This window comes from Carcharhinus amblyrhynchos, chromosome 23, assembly GCF_965287045.1.
Source record: "Carcharhinus amblyrhynchos chromosome 23, sCarAmb.v2.hapA, whole genome shotgun sequence".
NCBI classification, from domain to species: domain Eukaryota; kingdom Metazoa; phylum Chordata; class Chondrichthyes; order Carcharhiniformes; family Carcharhinidae; genus Carcharhinus; species Carcharhinus amblyrhynchos.
In genome coordinates, this window is record NC_137346.1 from 19,405,858 (window position 1) to 19,428,918 (window position 23,061).

Sequence of the window (23,061 nt, forward strand, 5' to 3'; positions counted from 1 at the left end):
CTGAATAATAAGTCCCTGGCTTGCTCTTGTACCTCATTATTTATGTGGCTCATTCAATTAAGTTCTGGTCAGTTGTCAGATCCCCAGGATATTGATAATGGGGGCAGGGGTTCAGTGAGGGGAAATTCTGATGAATGTCAAGGGGAGCGCTTAGACTCTGTTGTTGAAGATAGCTATTACTTGGATGAGGCACGGATCATATGTGACTCTTAGTTCTTGCTAGAGCCTTCCTGAAGTACAAATATGTAGATTTCTTACTCTCACCCATTGTCGCCTAATTTGTAACCTTTTCTGGGAAGTGTTCCCGTTTATAATCTGAGTTTAATTTCCCTCATTATTATTTATCTGTTCTCTCACTGTCTTACACATTAGCTCCATTATGTTTTGATATAATATAGATGGATGAAAGATGATTTGCAATATTAGACAACTGATGTCCTAAAGAATATACAAAAGTTGAATATCTGATGGAGTTGCTCATGTGCCTACTGTAACTTCAGTGAGATGGCAACCAGAACATTGGGAAAGTAGCATAAGTAGGTATCTAGACCCGTGATCTTCCCAAAAGATGACTTTCAAAAGAGATAGTCCTACCTGAAAGGAAAGTTCAATAATCCTAAATAAGATAGATACCAAAAGACTTAATTTTACAGTTTCCAGCTCCTTTACCAAGTTTAGTCTTGCACAGGGACTTGATTTAAGAAAATTAGGAGCTGGTGTTTGTGCCATGTTTTTGATGGAACATTGCAAATCTGTCTTATTCTGTATACTGCTAAGTATTTTCTATAACTAGTAGGCCAGTTAGCCCTTCGAGCTTGCTTCACCATTATGATCATGGATGATTATTGAAGTCAATAGACTGATTTTGCCTTTTCCCCCATATCCTTTGATCCCCTTCGCTCCAAGAGTTATAATCAAGGAAAATGCATCGAGAAGTAATTAAGTCACATAAGCCAAAAATAGTGTGTTTCTGTACAAATACATGCAGATTTATTTTCATTTTGAAACAAAACATGGAAGAATGTTTCATTTGCTTTACTCACAGATTGTCTTATGAGATCTACAGGTATTAGCGCTCTCTGAATAAATATATGGGAATAATAATTGGTATTCCCTAAGAGATTTATTTGTACCATTCCACAATGCTTGAGATTTTTACTTTCATTCTGATCAGCCAAAAAAAAACTGTTTTCAAAGGATAGGGAAAATACTTCTAAGATTGTCTCATTTGATGACAGAATGCTACACTCAGTAAAACAATTAAATTGGCTTTGAGCTAATATGCAGTTCATCGCAAGGAGAGCGTTTGAGACCTGGTCACAATCTGCAAATCGTCCATTATAGCAATTAACTTTTCTAACCAAAATGTTATGGTTGTGGAAAATTCTGCTGCGTACGTTTTGTTTTTAAAAAGGCTTTAAAAAGACTTCAGTTGTGGTTGAAAGAAAAGTCTTAGCCATTTTCTTATTGATGCATTAAATTTATCCTTAGTAGTTGGTAAATTTAGATTTTAAAGGGGATAGACTCTATGGGGCAGATACTGTGACTTTCTTTTGTGTTTTTTTTGGAGAGGGTAAAGAGGAGCAAGAATAAGCTATCACTATGAGAATGCTTTCATTTAACAATAATGACTGACAGATTTTGGGCTCCTTGCAACATTACATGGTTCTGAAACTTGGTATAAAAATGGTTTATTGTATAACTGCCAATTCAATTTCATCATTTTAATTTAGAGATTTCTAAGTTGTTACAGTTTGCCTTTTACTTGATATGAGAGAATTTAATACTGTCCTTTGGAAATTGTTGTCTATTTTTAGCTTGAAGAGTCAGAGTTCACCTGTGCAGTAGCTGTCAAAGCTCGAAAAGCCATGGAGGTTGAAATGGAAGATCTGCACCTTCAGATTGAGGATATCTCTAAAGCCAAAATTGCAGTAAGTGTATTGCTTAAAGCTGATACAGCATGCAAAAGTTTACATTTCCAGATGAATACAGAAATGTTTATTAACCAGTTGTGTGCTTGTTTTTGGATTTCTCTCAACAACAACTAACTACAAATATCTGCAGAATGATTACAAGTGCTGTGATGCCATCTCTCCCACACAAAACCGGTAAAATGTGTTGCTGAATGAAGTATGACATTGAGCAATAACTAGTCAATGTGGTGACAGTAGTAAACTGGATATACAGCATCTTTTTTAAAAATAAGTTAAAACCAGATGCTCTGGATCCATTGTGGGAACATGGCTGCCTCGGCATTTCTTCATGGTTATCTCAAGGCCGCAATTGACGTGTGTGATTAGCCCTTAGCTAACGTACAGGCCGACAAGACGAGTTAAAATTAACGGGCCGGTATAACAATCTATGCTCACAGGTTGTATAATATATATATGTATAATGTGTTGGTACATGACACATAAGCAGTATATAATGAATATATATATGAATATATTTAGGACATGCAAGTTTCACTATGTTAGGCGAAAGTCTGCGAAATTAAAGACACAACTTAACTACAAGCTGGCTTATCATAAAACTTGTGTACAATAGCAAGAGCAGCTGCTGTTTCCCTGTCTGGGTCACTTGAAACTTGTGTACGACAGCAAGGGCCGCTGCAGACTGGGCACACGAAAACAAAGTTACATTTATCTGAAATATATGAAAACAGGCTGCATATAGACTACTGGAAATGTTTTCTCATTCTCTCAAGTATTACAAAGTTCATTAACTCATTCCCTACTACATGTAGCTTAGCCTGCAACACTTGGCCCGTGCCTCAATCGATGCCTGTGGAAACATATATTACGAGAAGACGTGAGCAGCTTCAGGAGGAGAGAACAAATATTCAAAACAATCGTCCAATATTTAGGTCACCAGAAGTAAAGATTAGGTTTAACTTTCCTGTCTTGATAACTTTGAAAAATTGAATCAAAGTGATTAAAAGCTAATGGTTTGTGAAAACTAAGTTTGGGATAGTAGCTAATGGATTCCTTTTTACCAATGAGTTGCACTTCCGTGCATTGATATTTAATTGTAAAATCTGCCAAATAATAAAATATTACTGTTTTATTTTAATGCATTAAACAATTCTTGCAATTTTCTTTCCAAGTGAATGTTGTAAAAACTCCCGAAAAAGGAATTAATAATTAAGTTTGTTTTGTTAATGGGGTCCGATTTATATAACTCTCTATACACAATAGTCTCAGCCTGTTCCTGATAAGGATGTTTATAGCATCTTCACCTTTTCGATGAGAATATTAAAATAAATGTAATTAAAACATAAGGGACCTGATTTTACCATTTTGATTCGAAGTGCTGGATCTGGGCTCAATTCAGATCTGACTTGGAAAACTCTCAAGCGCCCCCATTCATGCTTAGTCTGGAAAAGAAGTCGCAAGTCTGAATCGCACTGTGGGCGCGGCTTATCACGCCCAAAACGCTGCTGCTCCGATTGGAGCCTTCAACTGCGCGTGCGCTGTGAGAAAAAAAAACTGAAAATCGCTCCCTGTCACGTCCAGGCTGCAGAAAGCGGATAAAGTGGCCCCCACAGACATTGCTGCCCACCAGTCACACCCAGCGCCCCCTCCCCCAACCACCGTGCGCGCGCGCGCGCGCACACACACACACACACACACACACACACACACACACACACACACACACACACCAGAGAATGATTGGGATAGGAAGAAACTTCAGTAAGAGAGTGGAGACTGCAGAGTTACTAAGTATGATTTTTAAACTGCCTAATACTAGTATACATGACACATTCAGTGCAGCAAAATAATGCGGCGAGAATGGTAGAATCACACAAATGGCTCAGACATAATTTGTGCTTGCATTTCATTTTTATAGCTGGAAGAGCAACTAAGCCGTTTACAACGCGAGAAGAATGAGCTACAGAACCGTCTTGAGGAAGACCAAGAGGATATGAATGAACTCATGAAGAAACACAAAGTGGTAGTTTCCCAGGTAGGCAATGTATCTGTTACAATCCCAGTTGATGTTATATCTGGACGGAGGATTGCAGAATGAAACTATGCTCAAAAAACTAATTTTTGTTATAAAATGTGGAGGAACAGAGTCACAGAACAGCTGATAGGTTTTAATAACAAGTTTAAAAAAAACAAGGAAAGAATTCTAGAATTAACCCCATTGCCAATTTCCTGCATTCCTGAACTGAGAAATGTCTTGTCCCAAAACAGTCATCCCATATAGTATAACTTTGAGCTAAATCCAGCAAATAATTACCACGCACAAGTTGCCTTTACTTTTAGGAAACCTTCTTCCGTTTAGCACAATTTTTGTCCACAGTGTTCAAGTCAGCATCTTTTAGCCTAGAATCTGCTTTCTAGGAGATTCCCGCTTTCCAATGAGCATGGCTGTGATTGTAACTAATTTTCCAGCTGCTTCTCTTCCTTCTCATTTTCACCTCTCCTGCCAGTGCAAATGTGTAACCACTGATGTACCGTATTTCCCTTTTGATTTCCTCTTGTCTAAATGACTTGCTTTAGAAACCTGACTTTTAGCACATTAACTTGAACTGTATTCTCACGTCTCCACTTCGAACAAATCTCTTCTTCAGCTTTAATACTTAAAATTCTATACTTCTGTTGTTTCCCACTGAAGTAAATAGCTGTTTACCTTGCTTCTAAGTTAATTTGCATTTCAAACCCCTTCAGGCAGCTGCATTCTTATCAGTTCCTCTTTCATCCCATTCTTCCAACTTTATTTTATCCAAATGTCTTTAATTGTTATTGTATCCCATTCTTAAATCTTTACTTTATTCAAGGTCTTGACGCTGCTGATGCTACTCCCCCCCACTCCGTGATCTTGATACCTCCATCCTGCCTCTGCTCAGCTGTGGCCTAACATCCATCCGCAATGCTGGGCCACTGATTAGTGCAGTGCCACCAGCTGACGTTATCGGTGCTGGCACTATGAGGAACTGCAGCCCTCTGATTTGCTGGAAGCTCTGTGGATAGACTTCTACACCAATCATGGAAACGGTCCCATGGTGGTCACTTAAATGCCTGAAGGGCAGTGATCCTAGCAAGACCCTTGAGAGGCCTACCATCCTCTTCTCGAAAATGAACCCATTTTCTAAGACTCACTGTTTTCTATCGTTTGGCCCATTTTTTATCTACTGATCCTCCTAATCTTTAAGTGTCAAAGGTTAGCCAACCTTTTATGTGGTATTTGGTCAGGGGCTTTCTTAAAATCAAGAGAGGCCAAATCCATTCTTTTCCCTTCATCAACCTTACGCGTTACTTCTTCAAAAACTTAATTAAATTAGTCAAGCATGATGTGCCTCCTACAAACCTGTTCTGATTATCCCTGTTTATAACTCAAACCTCTGAGTACTGGTTAACTTTTTTTGTGATTATTAGTTCTAAAGCTTTGCCATCACTGTTATTAAACAAAGTGGATTGTGGTTAGGACTCCTGCACGCTTTTTTGATAAGGGTTTCACACATGCCACTCCCCAGTCCTCAGGTACTTCCTCAGAATCACAGAATCTTTACAGCACAGAAGAAGCCATTTAGGCCCATCATGTATACACTAACTCACTGAAAGAGCATTCTACCTACTCCCACCCATAATTTTTTTTCAGATAGCAAACAAATCCCCTTTTGAATACTTTGATCAAACCCACCTCTACCAACATTTCTGGAAGCTTGTTCCAGATTCCAGCCATTCTCTGAGTGAAACATTTTTTTCCTTGCATCATGTCTACTTTTCAAGTCTGTTATTTTGAATCTGTGCCCTCTACTTCTGAATATTCTCCTGAGAAGGAACAGTTCCTTAACACCTTCCTGTCCATACTCCTCATTTTCTTTTCTCAAGGAAGACAGACCCAATCTTTTCAATTTATCTTCATTGCTACAGTCATTTATCCCTTGTTTCATTCTTGTGAACCTCTGTACTCTCTCCAAAGCCTTCACATCTTTCTTCAAGTATGACGCCAAGATCTGGACGCAGTGCTCCAGATGAGGCCTAACTAGTTATACAAGTTCAATATGACCTCCTTACTCTGAACTTCATTCCCCTTTTAATAAAACCTAGGGTCCATATGCTTTATTAACTGCTTTTTCAACATGCCCTGCTGCCTTCAGTGACAAATGTACATATATGCCAAGGTCCCTTTGTTCCTGCGCCCTCTTGAGTGATTTTTTTCCTTCATTATGTGCTGCCTCTCCGCATTCTTCCTGCCAAAATGAATCACTTCACACTTCTCTGCATTGAACTTCATGTACCACTTGTCTGCCCAGTCCACCTATCTATGCCCTTTTGAAGTGCAAGACTATCCTCATCACAGTTGACAATGCTTTCAACACTCATCATCTGCAAATTTTGAAATCATGCTCTGCATACCACAGTTTAGGTCATTTCAATACACAAGGAAGAGCAGCTGTTCCACCACTGAGCTCTGGGGAACTCCACTACAAACCTTACTCCAACCTGAAAAACAACTATTTATCATGACTGTCTGTTTCCTGTCACTCAGCCAATTTCTTATCCTAATGCTTACTTTTCCTTTTTTTTCCATGAGCTAGAATTTTGCTCAAGTCTGTTGTATGGCACTATATCAAAGACCTTTTGAAAATCCATATGTACCACATCAACAGCACCTCTATTATCAACAATCTCTGTTACCACCTCAGAAACACCAGCAAGTTAGTGAAATGTGTTTTTCCCCTAATGAGTCCACACTGGCTTGCCTTAATCATCTGCAACTGTCTAATTGATTATTGATTTTGTCTCAAACTGTAGTTTCCAGAAGTTTCCCTACCACTGAAGTCAAACTGATTGGTCTGTAGTTGCCTGCATTATCCTTGCACGCCTTTTTGAACAGGGGTGTAACACTCACAATTCTCTAGTCCTCTGGTACCATCCGATGTCTAAGGAACACCCCTTTGTAGCTCTAAATATGTGGTTTGAACCTCTTTTAGCCACTAGATTTAGTTTTATCGCACAGACAGAGGCCCTTTTGGCCTATCATGTCTGTGCCAGCTGTCAAGCATCTTTCTATTCTAATCCCATTTTCCAGCACTTAATCTGTAACCTTGTATGCCATGGCATTTCAAGTGCTCATCTAAATGCTTCTAAGATGTTTTAACTGAGATGGAACCATAGAACCTTACAGCACAAAGTATGGCCATTTAGCCTGGCATGCCTGTACCTGCTCTTTGAGCTGTCTAGTTTAGTCCTACACCACAGCCTCCCCCACATATCTCTGCAAATTAGTCCTTTTCAAGTACATGATACTGAAACAAAGCAATTCTTTAGTCATCCAGGGACCTGGGCCAGATCAATGAATTACAGTCACAACTCGAAGAAGCCAGTAAAGAAAAACAAGAATTACAAGAGAAGGTACGTAAATTATTCCATTGTCATAATAAGATTCTTTACAAACCACTATGCTGATCAATAAAATAATTTGATATTGCATTGTGTCTGGAATTTTTGTACCATCTGTTGATAGACAATGTAATCCAGTGTAACAGACTATAGGAATATTTTTGACAAGATTGATGAACTATAATGGACTAAGTCTCCAATGCCATTTGTATTGATCTTTGGAGTTGGAAATGCACAAGTGCTGCAGAAAATTCACTGAAGTTTGTTTTGAGAGAAAAATGAAACAGGAGCTACCTAACAAAGGAAACCTCAATTATTGAAATCGTAAAATATCCTATTCCGATTCCCAGGAATTTTTTCTTGAGTATTGCAAGAAAGGAGTGTGAAAGAGCAAGAAAGAAAAGTCACAAATACGTTTTACTTTGTTCAGCCTAATTTATTTTCTTTGAGCATCTTTATATCTTGACTGTTTCTCTTGTTGCTTGTGAAACACAAACTGAACACAACCCAAATACTCAAAATACACTCCTTTGATTTGGGCACTGTGTAAAAATGAGGCTGTTTCACAAATAGGAACTGACCCTGCTAACTTTTGGCTTTGGAGCAGAATTTATTTGGGGCTGCTTCTCTTAAGTATTAGATTATAGTAACATGAGACCACAAATAAGGCACTCAAATACATTGTTTAAAGCTCTTCTTTATATAAATAACAAGTTAAGCCATAACTCAGCAGAATTGTAATAACTATGAAAACAGGAGCACAAGTAAAACAAGTCTTGCTTGCAGAATACTCTTTACAGACCGAAAAGCCATCCAGAACCCTCAACAGATCAATGGCAGGGTGGCACGGTGGTTAGCACTGCAGCGCACAGTGCCAGGGACCCGTGTTCAATTCTGGTCTCGGGTGACCACCTGTGTGGAGTTGCACTTTTTCCCAGCGTCTGTGTGGGTTTCCTCTGGATGCTCCAGTTTCCTCCCACAATCCAGAAATGTGTGGGTTAGGTTGATTGACCATGCTAAATTGACACCCCCTGGTGTCAGGGGGATTAGAAGGATATATATGTGGGGTTACAGGAATAGAGCCTGAATAGGGTGGGATTGTGATCGGTATATACTTGATGAGCCAAATGGCCTCATTCTGTACTGCAGGGACTCTGAGATGCTAGAATAACACTCACACAGGTCCAAGAACACAGACTGTGTAGTCCTCCACAGCTGAAAAGCTCCAATGCTTTCACCTTTCTGCTTACTGCTTTCTGTAATTGATCCAGCCTGGACACTACCATTAGCTTGCTGAATGTGTCTAGCATTGCTGGCAGTCCCATGCCCTGAGAAATTTCCAGAGCTGCCTCAAAGGTAAGTGTGGCTTTCAGTAAGCGACGCTGAATGCTATCCTTGTCAATGCCGCAGACCAGTTTACCTCTGTGCGTATCTTCTAAACTTGGAGTATTCTGAAAGCTGCCATAATCCTGCCAGAGAGTTAGCTACCGATTGATCTGCTTTTCGAAAATCGCTATAAAAGTTAAATCTTTGAACAATCACCAAGAGTTTTGGGTTATAGAAGTTTACAGCCTTCGGCCCAATTTGTCCATGCTGTGCAGTTTTTACTACTAAGCTAGTCCTAATTGCCTGTATTTGGCCCATATCCCTTTATACCCATCTTACCCATGTAACTGTCAATGTTTTTTTGAAAGACAAAATTGTACCCACCTCCACTACTACTCTGGCAGTTCATTCCAGACACTCACCACCCTCTTTGTGAAAAAATTGCCCTTCTGGACCCTTTTGTACCTCTCCCCTCTCATCTTAAATCTATGCCCTCTAGTTTTAGACTCCACCATCTTTGGGAAAAGATGTAGACTTATCTATGCCCCTCATAATTTTATAGCCCTTGATAAGATCACCTCTCAGCCGCCTATGCTCGAGGGGGAAAAATGACCCAGTTTATCCAGCCTCTCCTTATAACTCAAACCATCAAGTCCTGGTAGCAACCTAGTAAATCTGTTCTACACTTTTTTTAGTTTAATAGTATTCTTTCCGTAATAGGGTGACCAGAATTGTACACAGTATTCCAAGTGTGGCCTTTTTTCATCCCAACTCCTGTATTCAGTGTTCTGACCAATGAAACCAAGTATGCCAAATGCCTTCTTCACAACCCTGTCCACCTGAGACTCCACTTTCAAAGAGCTACGAACCTTTTCTCTAGATCTCTTTGTTGTATAGCTCTCCCCATTAACTGAGTAGGTCCTGTCCTGGTTCACCCAAAATGCAACACCTCACATTTATCTAAATTAAACTCCATCTGCTATTCATCAGCACACTGGCCAATTAATCAAGATCCCATTGCAATCCTAGATAACCTTCTTCACTGTCCACTATGCCACCAATCTTGATGTCATCTGCAAGCTTACTAACCACGTCCCATAAATTCTCATCCAAATCGTTAATCTAAATAACAAATAACGGACCCAGCACCGATCCTTAAGTACACCGCTAATCAAAAGCCTCCAGTTTGAAAAACAACCCTCTGCAAACACCCTCTAACTTTTGTCATCAAGCCAATTTTGTACGAAATTGGCTACCTCACCCTAGATCCCGTGAGATTTAACCTTATGCAATAACTTAGCATGTGGTACCCTGTCAAAGACCTTACAAAAATCCATGTAGATAACATCAACTGCACTGCCCTCATCTCCCTTCTTGGTTACCCCTTCAAAAGAACTCAATCAAATTTGTTAGACATGATTTTCCACTCATACTGACTGTCCCTGATCAGCCCTTGTCTCTCTAAATGCTTATAGATCCTGTCTGTCAGAATACCTTCTTACAACTGACTCACTACTGATGTTAGGCTCACCCGTTTATAATTCTCAGGCCTGTCCCTGCAGCCCTTCTTAAACAAATGAGGTGGAGATGCTGATGTTGGACTGGGGTGGGTACAGTAAGACTCACAACATCAGGTCAAAGTCCAACAGGTTTACCTGGAAGCATTGCTCCTTCATCAGGAGGTAAGCCTGATGAAGGAGCAATGCTCCGAAAGCTCATTATTCCAAGCAAACCTGTTGGACTTTAACCTGGTGTTATTAGACCTCCCACTTTTAAAACAAAGGCGCAACATTTGCTGTTCTCCAATCTTCAGGCACCTCACCTTTGATTGTCAATGATTTAAGTATCTCTACTATGGGATCTGCAATTTCCTCCCTAGCCTCCCACAATGTCCTGGGATACATTTCATCAGTTTCCAGGAATTTAACTACCTTGACACGCTTTAAGACTTCCAGCACCGCCCTCTCTGTAATAGTTACACTCAAGGTATCTCTATACATTTCCCCAAGTTCCCTAATATCCATGCCTTTCTCAACAGCAAATACCGATGAAGAATACTCATTTAGAATCTCATCCATCTGTTGTGGGTCCATATAGATGACTTTGTTGACTCTTCAGAGGCTCTACTCTCCCCCAAGTTACCCTTCTGCCTCTATGTATTTGAAGAAGCTCTCTGGATTCTCTTTAGCCTCATCAGCCAAAGCAATCTCGTGTCCCCTATTTGCCCTCCTGATTTCCCTCTTAACTCTACTTCAACAAGCTCTATACTCTTCAAGAGATCCACTTGATCCCAGTTGCCTATACATGTCATATGCCTCTTTTTGACCAGGGCCTCACTATCCGGAGTCATCCAGGGTTCCCTACTTCTACCAGCCTTGCCCTTCCCTCTAAAAGGAATGTGCTTACCCTGAACTCTGATGAACACACTTTTGAAAGCCTCCCACTTACCAGATGTCCCTTTGCCTGCCGTCAGATTCCTCCAATCAACTTTGAAAGCTCCTGTCTAATACCATCAAAATTGGCCTATCCTAATTTAGAATTTTAACTTTTGGACCAGACCTGTCATTCTCCATAGCTGTCTTAAAATTAGTGGAATTATGGCCATTGGTCCCAAAGTGATCCCTCACTAACACCTGCCCTTCCTTATTTCCCAAGAGGTTATGGTGATTCTGGACCAGAAAACAGTCACTCGAGGCCAGAATTGAACCCTGGACTTTGGTGCTGTGAGGCAGCAGTGCTAACCATTGTGCCACCATACTGCTACCCATCTACAGGCAGAAATACAATTCTTATAAATCTTACTGTTTTTGTCTTTCAGTTGCTGCATTCGGGTTTTAATTAACATGGCTATTTTACATGCTGATAGTCTCCTTTCTTTGCAACTTTCTCCAGGTACAAGGACTGCAAAGTCAGCTAGAGTTCCTAGAACAGTCCATGGTAGATAAATCCTTGGTGAGCAGGCAAGAAGCCAAGATTCGTGAACTTGAAACTAAACTGGAATTTGAGAAGACCCAGGTCAAGCGCCTTGAGGTATGCATATACAAATTAAAATCTATTGAGATTTGTTTTCATTTTATGCAATTGAGGAAACAAACTTCTTCACGTCGCTATCTAATTCATGCTAGTTAAGTGTTGACTGAACACTTCAACTTTAAATTCTGATGGCAGGATTTAATTTCTAAGTTTGTTAATCATTTACACAAACAACTACAAATAGATTTTCTTTTAATTTTGTTGCAATAATTGCTTGGTATTGTGAGAGTGAGAGACCAAGTCAAAGCCTACGTGTGCAGTTGAGGATGTAAACTGTTATTTTTCTAAATGAAGAGGGAGAAATCATGAAGACCAGCCAGGAAGTCATCAGAGAAATAGAGCATGGAGAAGGTAAAGCAGTAGATTAGCATTTCTGCAATGAAGTGGAACAATTTAGGCAGAGATAGGGAGGCATGATAGTCTCTTAAGGAATTGATTTTGGGAGAGGAAGCTGATCCTAGGTTCAAGCAGTACATCAATGTTCCGTGCTTCTGTCCAGAAATGGAAGCTGGAACTGAAAGTGGAGAAACCTAAATGTTTGCATGAGCTAAAGTTGAATTACACAGTTTTGGCTATGCTGAAACGAAGTAAGTTACGGTTCAACAGATCTTGATGTTGGAGTGCACAGCTGTACTGTCAGATATGAAAGAGGAAGTGTAAAGAAAGAAATGTTGTCAGTGCATCTGATCCCATGTTTCTGGATGCTATTGCCCACTGGAAGTATATAAATGAAGAAGTGATCGAGACCGTGATCATGCCCCAGGGTTCATCAGAGGCAATCAAGTGAGAAGTTTTGGAGATAATATAGTATCTATTGCAGAATAAATACGAGTGAAATCATCAGAAAGCAATGCCATGGGAAAAGAGTGGTGAAAGATGGAGAGAGAAAGGAAGAACAGAATGGGATATGTGGCTGTCGTACAACATTATAATTAGTTGTGATTTTGCTTCTGTGCTTTTCGCTGTATCCGTCCACTTGGATTGCAAAACTAGATGCAGTCTTTTAATAAAGTCTGGTAGCGTGAATAATAAAGGCAAAAAGATTAGCTCTACTTACAAATGAGGCTGAATAATATTAGAAAGTGGAGCAGTGAGATGGGCTGATTGGGATGGGATGTTCTTTGTAGGCTTCAGGACAAAGGAAAAGAGCAGTGAAAGTGCGTACTTTAGGGTGTGGGACTGGGAAATTAATCATGGGAAATGACCGGTGTTGAACAATTGTTCTGTACTATCAGTAAAGACTCAAAGATTGCCACAAATAGAAAAATAGGAGACAAAAGGGAAGGAGGAACTTAAAACAATCGTGATCATTAGAGAAAATGCCCTCAGAAAGCTAATGGCTGGCAAGTCTCCTGGGCCTGATGGCCTGCATCCTCAAGTCTTAAAGGAAGAGGCTGCCATGATTGTGAATGTACCTGTTGTATTCTTCCAAAATTCCCTAGATTAAGTAAAGTCCCAGCGAATTGGAAAACTGCAACACCCCTATTCAAGAAAGGAAGAAGTCAGAAATTTTCATTGGAAGTCAGAAGTTTTCATTGGAAAAAGTGCTGAAATCCATTATTAAGGAGGTAGTAGCAGAATATTTAGAAATCCTAATAATGTCAGGAAGAATCAACATGGTTTTGTGCCAGAGGAATTGTGTTTAAAATTTTTTAAAGGATATAATAAGCAAGGTGGATAAAGGAGAGCCTGTAGATGTTGCGTATTTAGATTTCCCAAAGCATTCAGAGAGGTGCTACATAAAAGTTCACTGCACAAGACCACATCTGGAATATTGTGTGCAGTTTTGGTCTCTTTACCACAAGAGAATATACTTGCTAGAGAGGGAGTGCAGCAGAGGTTTACAGGGCTGATTCCTGGGTGGCAGCATGTCATATGAGGAGAGATTGGGTTGACTGCATTCACTGGAAGTTAGAAGAATAAGAGGGAATCTCTTCAGTAATGAGTGAGTGCTTATGTCTCAAGGTAATGTACTCACATTTGCATTAAAAGTATTGTCTTTCCAATATAACACACTTGCAGTTTGTTTGATTGGCCTTTTATAATAATGTACTTTTTTCTGAATTGCATTCAGTAATTACTTCATACATGGGATTTTAATCTAACAGAATCACAATTATTGTTGATCAAGCTTTTACATTTTAAAATATGGAAAAACAGATTGTTTTCACAGAGATTATTTGCCATTTATGCACTGGGTATAGTAATCATTCAAACCAAACACAAAAATCACAAATTGAAATGGAGAAAGAGTATTATATTATCAATGTTAATCACACATTCACCCTTGTATATTAATATCTTTTTCCAAGTGCAAGACAGACATTGTTATCAAACTAGCTTACCTGAGCAAAGAAGTATAAGCCCCACCATTAAATTATTTTTGGAGTTGCTGATATTAAATGGACTAGTGTAGTATTAATTCCTACCGGTCATCTGATGATATAATGTACATGTTAAGTGATTTGGGAGATATCTGAAAAATGCGATACACTCTTTTTAAATGCAAGTTCTTTTTCCCCCCAGTCAATTTTGAATTGTGCATTACTATTACCATTAAGCAAATCTAGTCTATTGGAAGAAAAATCAGCTAATTTTCATGGGAGAGGGAACTGCTGTTTTCAGTGCTTGTATTTATCAGGAATTGCTCTTTCTATTTTCTGATGATCTTTATTACAAACTGTGTCCAATGGACTGCCAAGGTAGGATAGAATTATATTTGTCTGTTTTCCATTCTCCAGAATACTCCTGTATAAGTTTACGTTCAGTGTGGACTCTCAGAACTAAGGGGTGAAATAAAACTGGCTAAACTTAATTTGCATGTGCGAAAGTGTTTACTTCTGACTTGCCCTCAATCAGAAAAATAAAACTTCTGAAAGTTTGGATGACGATGAGAATGATATACATTCATATTAATGTAATATTTGTGCCAGGATGTTGCATAAACGAGTTTGATTTTCCACACCGCTTGAATTATGTTCCAAAACGTGGAAAGTGCTTGCTAAGTGTACCTCCAATAGTAGTAGTTCACCGTATTTCACTGTTGCTGCATAGACCCTGGTTAGTCGTCTCAAGGAAAACCTGGAAAAACTGGGAGAGGAGAGAGATCAGAGGGCAGCTGCTGAAAATCGGGAGAAGGAACAAAACAAGCGACTGCAGCGGCTGCAGAGGGATGTAAAGGAAGAAATGGGAGAACTTAGCAAGAAGGAAGCTGAAGCCAGCCGCAAAAGACATGAGCTAGTAAGTGCACATGTGGCAACTCATTTTTTCATGATCTTCACTTAATAATGAAAAAGAGTATAAATAATCCTGCATTTGTGCAAAGAAATAGGGAAGTGCCATATGTTTCATCTTTCTTGTTGTTAGATTCACTATTATAATCCATAATAAAATGCAGCTATTGGAATCTTGCTATTGAACAGTGTTAACAAAGGTGTAGCTAAATTATTTTCCTAAACTGCCTATTTTAAGGAGGAATAACATGTATATTTGCATGTATGCATGTTATATATTGGAGAGCGAGCTCAGACAAGCACTGCAGAATGTCCCCAGATACTTTTGGTGACTAATTGTACTATAAGGGCATTTGCAGTCACTGAGCCATGCAGCTAAAAGCACTAAAATTAAATCTGATTTGTCTCTATGCTGCATGTAGATATTAATTTTCTTAACATTCCTTGCAACTTGCTAGATTTTTTTTTATTTCCATAATAACATATTAGGCTGGGATGTAGTTCTGTAGATTATAAAAGGGCCTCTAGTGCTTCATCCGGTTGGACATTCTTTCAATGAACCTGAAGAATTGATGATATTGTATGATGCAGTCCATGTCGTTAGTACTGCTGCCTCTCACCTCCAAGGACCTGGGTTTAATTCCCAGCTTGGATCACTGTTTCTGCTGAGTCTGCATGTTCTCCCCATGTCTGCATGGGTTTCCTCCTGGTGCTCGGGTTTCCTCTGAAAGACATGCTAGTTAGATGCATTGGCCATGCTAAAGTTCAGATGACACTTTGTCAAAGTTTTGACAAAGGGCCATCTGGACTTGAAACGTCAGCTCTTTTGTCTCCTTACAGTTGCTGCCAGACCTGCTGAGATTTTCCTATATTTTCTCTTTTGGTTATCTCTTTGCACTTAAGCCCTTGTTCAGGTGCACTTTGAATAGCGGCTTTTATGTAGCAGGTAAGGAAAGTTCTTTTCCCTTTTTAAATATATTGTAATGTTTTATAGGAAATGGATATCGAGAGTCTTGAAGCTGCAAATCAGAGTCTACAATCTGACCTTAAACTTGCTTTTAAAAGAATTGGAGATCTGCAAGCAGCTATTGAAGATGAAATGGAAAGTGATGAAAATGAAGATCTTATCAACAGGTATGATGTGCATCATGGACACGTTTTCAATTTTTGTTTTTCATAATTTTGCTGATACCTGTTGAGCTAAAAGTTGTTTGAAAGATGTGCAAAAAATATAAAAGATATTCCCATCCTACTCTATCTACTATGAAATTTTAGGCATACTTAATTTTCAATGCTTGTTTGCATGACCTTCAGAATAACATTGTAGACAACTCTTCAAATCGTGCTTAGCTGCATTATGTGTAAAATAAATCATATGCACAAAATGTGAGGCAAAATTCTAGCCTGTGTTTTCAGTAACAATTATTGTGCAGCATTGTTCTATAGTGCTGCTGCCTGATGCTCAGAAATTAATTTTCAAAGGAGTAAGTGGAAGATGCTAAGTAATTTGCAGTTGATATAAAAATGTGCCGTAGAAATTCATGGTGTATTTTGTGAAAGCAAAATGCTAATCAGCTAATGTGAAGATTTTCAAGTTAGTTTTGACTTCAGATATACAGATCAGTGCACTTTCTTCATTAAAACGATGGTGATTTCATTGGATCTACGATTTGCAGATTACGATTGTCTTCATTTTCTTCATCTTTTAATGTCTTTATTTGTAATAGCATATTCCTGTATATATTTTCCATGTGTATCAATTCATCTATCCCTACCCCACCCCCAAACTGGTGTTTATTTTTGGGCTTTGTTGTGTTTATTTTTATTTGCAGTTTGCAAGATATGGTGACAAAGTATCAGAAAAGAAAGAATAAAATGTGAGAACCCTATCGGAATCACTTCAGACATGTATCCCAATCTAACCTAAGCATGACCCTAACTTTTATGTTCGGTTCCTACCTGCATGGCATCACTTGTAAAGCAGAAGAATGCATGCGTGTATGAACCAAAATAACTACGAAATAAGATCCCTGCTTTTTTTCAAGAAGTGTTCCATATAGATTGATTTATTTAGCTTATACAATTGAATAATTTTGTCAATTCCAAGGACGTCAGCCTGTGAAGAAAGTTACAACAAGTGAAGATGAATGTACTTTTGTCTTAATAGTGATCCACAGAGTCTCTCTACCATGAAGGATATTAATGTCTGCTAGTAAAAACCTTTTGCATACTGTATTGTAATTCTGTGGCGTTTAATGAATTATCACCAACGACATTAATTGAGTGTGACACCAGTTGTAATTAAGTTTTCCCAACAGTGCTCACAACTAATAGTTTTAAACTGCAGTGAAGTGACAGGAATTTTGGTGCCATTATGCATGGTACACCTTGAGGTTTTAAAAAAAAATCACAACTGATAAGTTATATTTGTGCAGTTGATGAATTATTAATGTAATGGTATCATTTATGAAGACGCTTATTTCAATACTTAATTTATTTGTTAATTGTAGTATAATTTTTAAAGAGGAAAAAAATTCAATTAACTACAAAGACCTCCATCTTTTAAGCTCTGAACCATGGTAGTTCATCAGAAATTGCCTATCATCTTATTAAGTGCCTTGTAAAATGAACTTGGAGGAACTGACTGACACGGAGGGTGATAAACAGGCTTTTCATCTCTTGTAACCTTTGTTCAAATTCAGCCTGTGTTGATGTTATAACGTTTTCTGTCTTTTGCTGTAAGGGTCCTTTGTAGAGTAAGTTTTTAGATAATCTTGCTAAAGTAGTTCCTAGTGGATGTGAGTATGATGCACAAAACATTACATAATTCAGCATCTCCTGAAAAATATGCTGATTGGCTACGGAATTGTTTTGGCTTATGGAGGAAAATTTTTGCAAATTAGTGCAGTTAACTGATCTCTTCTGTACCAAACTTGGGTGTAGTAATGGTCGATGCCTAAAATGGGAAGTATTTAACTCTCCAATAAAGCATTCCTTACTTTGATCGCAAGAAAATGTTTAAAAATAAGTAGCTGACTTTTACAGGTCAATAACACTGGGTTAAGAACTCTCCTTTTAATCTAGAAGATCGGGGCAAATATTGCATAATTCTCAATTAATTTAAGTAAATTCCTTCCAGAGTACATCTCGTTTATTGTGGAATGTACTCAACCTTGTCGCATGTAGGTATTCTTGTATTTTAATAGCTGTAATTATTAGAATACTAGAAAAGCCGCTCCCCGGAGGAAACATTGTTTAATTGACAGCTTAATCTATCTGGTCTGTGCGATCATAATGTTTGTTGACACAGTTAAGTGGTTTCAAGGCTTTGTCATTTTTGAAACTTCAGTGACTAGATGATTGTTACTTTTATTAGGCCGGTCTAAGTTTCTTTTCCGAGAAAGTTGTAAATGGATTACACTACTGCAAAATGTTTTGAAAAAGCATACTACTATACAATATAGTGTTTGTTGACTTACTACATGTTCTGGGACCTGTGAGTGTGGAAGTACCAGAGTTCGGCATTGGGGAAAAGGAGGGTCATGAAGGTGTGGCTAATAGGGCAGAGCTTGACATTGGGGGACATGAGGGACTAGGGATGAATGGTCGGACAGAGCCTGGCATGGGGGTGTAAGGGGGATATTTTGAACTTGCTTTTTAAGATGTCCTTTCAATTCCTCCAATGGGCAGTGAACCACTACCCTTTAAAAACCTGGCTGGACTCCATGAAAATTGCAGAGGAGTACAACATGCCCATCTCGGCAATGGAGCTGGCCAAGTCAGAGTGCTGGGTGCATTCTTCTGACAGGTACCAGCCTGCACACTTTAAAGGTGCTTCTGAAAATTAAGCAATCCTGGAATGGGGCTATGATTCCTGGAATTGAGACCAACCTCCATTTTGAAAGGACTTCCAAATCAACCCAACTTGGAAATCCAGGCCATCATCTTTAAAGGATACTGTTTGGTTGAACTCAAGTAACTACTTGAAAATGACAGTACTGACTGGGAGTATCCAAATAATTGTCCACTGCTGTTACCAACCTGTTTTTATCAGATAGCTCTCAAGACAGGGGATATAAAGAATCATAGTGAGGCTATGTGGTTAAAATCATCAAGTTCGTGGAAGGTGAACAAATATTAGAAATGTTACGCAACAATCATATTTGATGACTTTGCAGATATACATGTTAAGTACCTTGGCTATTCAGAATAGAAATAACCCAACTTTGATTTTTGATCTATGCTGAACTAGCTGGGACAATTAACCTCTGGATTTGAATAGGCAATCTCAACCAGGTTACCAGTTTCTCCTAGTTACACTGTGACTCCTGATGGACGTGAAAGTGCGAACATGTGGTGAGGAAAGAATTTAGCTTACTGATCATGCCCTAATGCGCAAACAACCTACCAACTCTATTATTAAGGCTGACACATGAATGATAGTTATTTGGACAATGTTTCAAGAGGGATAAAGAGAATACACTTTGAAAGGAAATGGGGGTATAACTTCTCGTTCATTATAATATTGCTGACAAATTATGGTTCCTACAGATCAGTGGAGAAACAAATAAATTGTTTCTATCAGAGTTCTGATTTATTAAATGCCTGTCTTCATACAATTTATAGTTATAAGTATATCTGGAGATTGTCCTATTACTTCTACTAACTGCAGCTGACATTTTAAAGTAAAAATCCGAATGTGTGAAGTAATGCAAACAATAACTACTAACAGAGAGCTGGTAAATGATCTTTTTTTTATATTTGGTCACCTCGCTCTGGTGTGAGTGCTCTGTTCTGTCTTTTTTGTAACCTGAATGCATTATCAGTCCTCAAAGAGAGATTCATAAACATTAAAACACGTCTTTTCAATGCATGCCTTGGAACAGCGAAGGTGATTCAGACACAGACTCTGAAGTCGACGAGCGAGTGGATGGTGTCAAATCCTGGCTGTCAAAGAACAAAGGCTCCAGCAAAACATATTCAGATGATGGAAGCCTAAAAAGCTCAAGGTTAGTAGAACATAAATTGCCAGTAGCTTCCATTCCAAAATTTACATAACTATATATTAGTATTAGTAGAATATCAGATTGAATATTACTTTTGCATAATTTAATAAAATGAAAAAATAAGATGGCCTCCTCATATTTTTCTAGTAATGTATGTGTCTGTGTATATCGGTAAAGTTTCAAAGACGTTTGGTAGAAGAGCTAAAATTAGCAATTTAGAACAAAACTTTTTTACCCATATGCCTCCCACTTTTCTCATAAATTGAACCCATCACAACATCTAGTTCAAATAATATTTTTGTGCGCCTTTGCTTTTTCTTTTCCTTGTATTGTTCATTACTGCTGTTGATCGGTTTTATTCTATGTATGCTTTTTTATAATTCATTTAATTTGATTTTCTTTCTCTTTGTTTCTTGTTTGTCCATCAACCAGATTTTCTGTTAGTTTGGACCTGAAAGAGGGGAAGGAAGGGAAAGAATTAAAAGAAGGGAAAGAAGTGGAGGACAGTAGACCAGTTTCTGTAATGAGTTCTCTCAGCTATCGTAAAAGAGGGAATATGAAAGATTCTCTTGGTGGTAAAAGCAATAATGATTCCCTTCTGACAGCACTCAGTAAAGAACGGTCAATGTCACCAGATAGGTCATTCCGAAGAACAAAGAAAACCACCAGTTCAGACAGCTTAAGTGACAACTTCTCTGTTGCATCATGGAAAAAATCGAAAGGAGCTGATGACTTGGATGATAGGGGATCTGTTATTTCTCAGGCATATTCAGAAGCCACAAGTAAAGCTAGGAAAGGGTTAGACAGGAGATGGGCTGTGACCAGTCCTGACTTTGACAAAGCTTCTACTGTATCAGTCCCTGTAAGCCGTGTTTCCACAAGACGGGACTTGGAGGCTGATGATGATGTCAGATCATCCGTGAGTTTTGCTATAACCAGTCCTCCATCAAGTCTGAGGCGAAGTCTTTCACGACTTGATGACAATCACAGTGACTTGTTCAGTCCAGTTAGCCCTTTGCTGAACCGTAGATCAGAAATAGGATTGCAAAGCCCTACACTTAGTAGTCGTACAGATTCAAGATTGTCTTTCACAAAGAGTAGATTGGGCGAGTTGGATGATGATGATCCTGCTGTTAGTGTTGTGCTAAGTGAAAGGTCATCATATAGTCAGCATTCCGTAGGGCGCAGTTTTAGTGTTCCTCCCAGACCTAGATCATCTGCTTCAGATGATATGCAACCAGATAGTTCTAATGTCAAGCCTGTGGCTCACAGGAATTACATGGATCCTGATTTAGAAGCTGCCATTAATGAAGTTCTGAATTATAAACCAATTACATTTAAAAGAAAAAGTCTTGACCCAGACTCTGAAGAGGATGAGGAAGAACTAAATAAGCAGCCATCCAACCTCCAGAGATCATCATCCTCTTTAGATTTCAGTAAGTCACAAAGCAAGAAAAGCAAAAACAAGAAAAGTAAAAGTTCAGATTCAGAGTCTTCTGAATCTGAAAAGGAGCAAAGAAAGAAAGGCTCCAAGAAACACTCTAAGAAGTCCAAGAAGAAATCCAAAAAGAAGGAAAGTGACTCAGAGTCATCAGAATCATCTTCCAGTTCCTCCTCTTCAGGCTCCACAGTTTCATATCGAAGTATGAACAGTGTCAAACGAGGTAGAAAAAACAGAAAATCTAATTCAGAAGATGAAGATGGTAAAGAAAGCAAAACTGATGAAAAGTCTGGAAAGAAAACAAAAAGAAGTGACAAGAGTAAAATAAAGCAAGTAGACAGTGTGATGATGAAGTACCTGTACAGACCAGAAAGTGACTAGTGAAGTAGGTTTATCTGAAGCATTGTGTGCAGTGTAGCATGAAGATGCATGACTATTGTTAGCTCACTTCTCTTAACTGAAACTTACTAAAGTTGTAAAAATAAGTGGTTTATGCTGTAAACATTGTGTTCTGTAACAATAGTAATGTCATGTAAAACACAGCTGGGTAATACAATGGATTGAATGCGAAACCCGATACAAATCCAGCCTGATTCATGGGATGAAAGTTGCCTATTGACTGAGTCTTATGCCAAATAAATTTAAGATTTTTGATCATTCTTAATGGGTATGGTGGACAGCAAGAATCTCGCCACAATTTGGTTTGAATTCATTTTCTCAGAGAGGCTACTGAGTGGCTAATGTGGAAAATTGAAAAAAATGTCTCATGATCGGGTGTACTTCTGAAGTTAGGGCAAATAAAGTTAGGGGACTTTATTTCAAAGTGCCAATATTGAAGTGCTTGATCAAAGGTGAGGTTAATTTTAACCTAATCTCGCAGGCAGTAAAAAGGTGAGTTTGGGATGGCCACTCTATTTTCTACTCCACCTGATCTTGCTCTCTATTATTGTCACCAGAGAGTAAAATCAGATAAGGTGCAAATAGGTCCATTCATTTCCTGCCAGCGTGATAGATTATAATTACCCCTGGGATTGTGAAATGGGAAACATACAATTCCCAAAATTATCAACTTCATCTTAATGAATATGCCAAAAGTACATGCTTTGTTTTCTTTTGAGACAACTTTAAACTCTCCTCATTACCATTAACATCCCTCACATTAAATACTAGAAGTGTGTTTTGAACAGTTTATATTCTTGGTGTGAAAATTGCTGAATCCTCTTTTCCCTTTTGCTATCAACCTCATATGTTTTCACCTGCAAAAGAAGGACATAGCTGACCATAAAACTCACTACTTGTGGCATTGCCAGAAACATACAGACAAAGAAGTGCTCTTTTTTAGTTCTGCATTGTTAGTCAGTGTTTACCAGATTACATTGACATTCTTATGAGAAACGATGAGTATAATTTTGTTCAATAAGTGAATGAAAAGAGAATTACTGATGGTTAGTAAATACACCACAAAATATCTTGTAATTGGTTACCTATAACTTCCTTATCTCGAGTTAGTGAGTTTTATTTGTTCAGCATGATGTCAGATGAAATCCACTGCATGGTTAATATGCTCCAATTTGGAGAAGAGAAAAAAAATGAGTTCAATTATCTAAACATTTGAAGCATGACTAATCTTTTGATTATTGTTGACCCCCACTAGATAGATTGTT

The 23,061-nt window shown here is 38.5% G+C and overlaps 1 protein-coding gene across 15 annotated transcripts in view; it reads left to right on the forward strand.

The window, feature by feature from the left end:
* The window catches only part of myo18ab (myosin XVIIIA b), a 233,272-nt gene that overhangs the window by 207,843 nt on the left and 2,368 nt on the right, over nt 1-23,061 (forward strand). For 10 of the 15 annotated variants that reach the window (XM_080210774.1, XM_080210775.1, XM_080210778.1 and 7 more), the window contains 9 exons: nt 1,818-1,931; nt 3,853-3,969; nt 7,287-7,370; nt 11,577-11,714; nt 14,772-14,957; nt 15,945-16,084; nt 16,783-16,827; nt 19,837-19,959; nt 20,389-21,782. In XM_080210774.1, the coding sequence (XP_080066900.1) occupies nt 1,818-1,931; nt 3,853-3,969; nt 7,287-7,370; nt 11,577-11,714; nt 14,772-14,957; nt 15,945-16,084; nt 16,783-16,827; nt 19,837-19,959; nt 20,389-21,778 (2,337 nt within the window). In that variant the 3' untranslated portion in view covers nt 21,779-21,782. The remainder of the gene's footprint in view (nt 1-1,817; nt 1,932-3,852; nt 3,970-7,286; nt 7,371-11,576; nt 11,715-14,771; nt 14,958-15,944; nt 16,085-16,782; nt 16,828-19,836; nt 19,960-20,388; nt 21,783-23,061) is intronic. The other 5 variants (XM_080210785.1, XM_080210787.1, XM_080210786.1 and 2 more) reach the window with 3 other exon arrangements.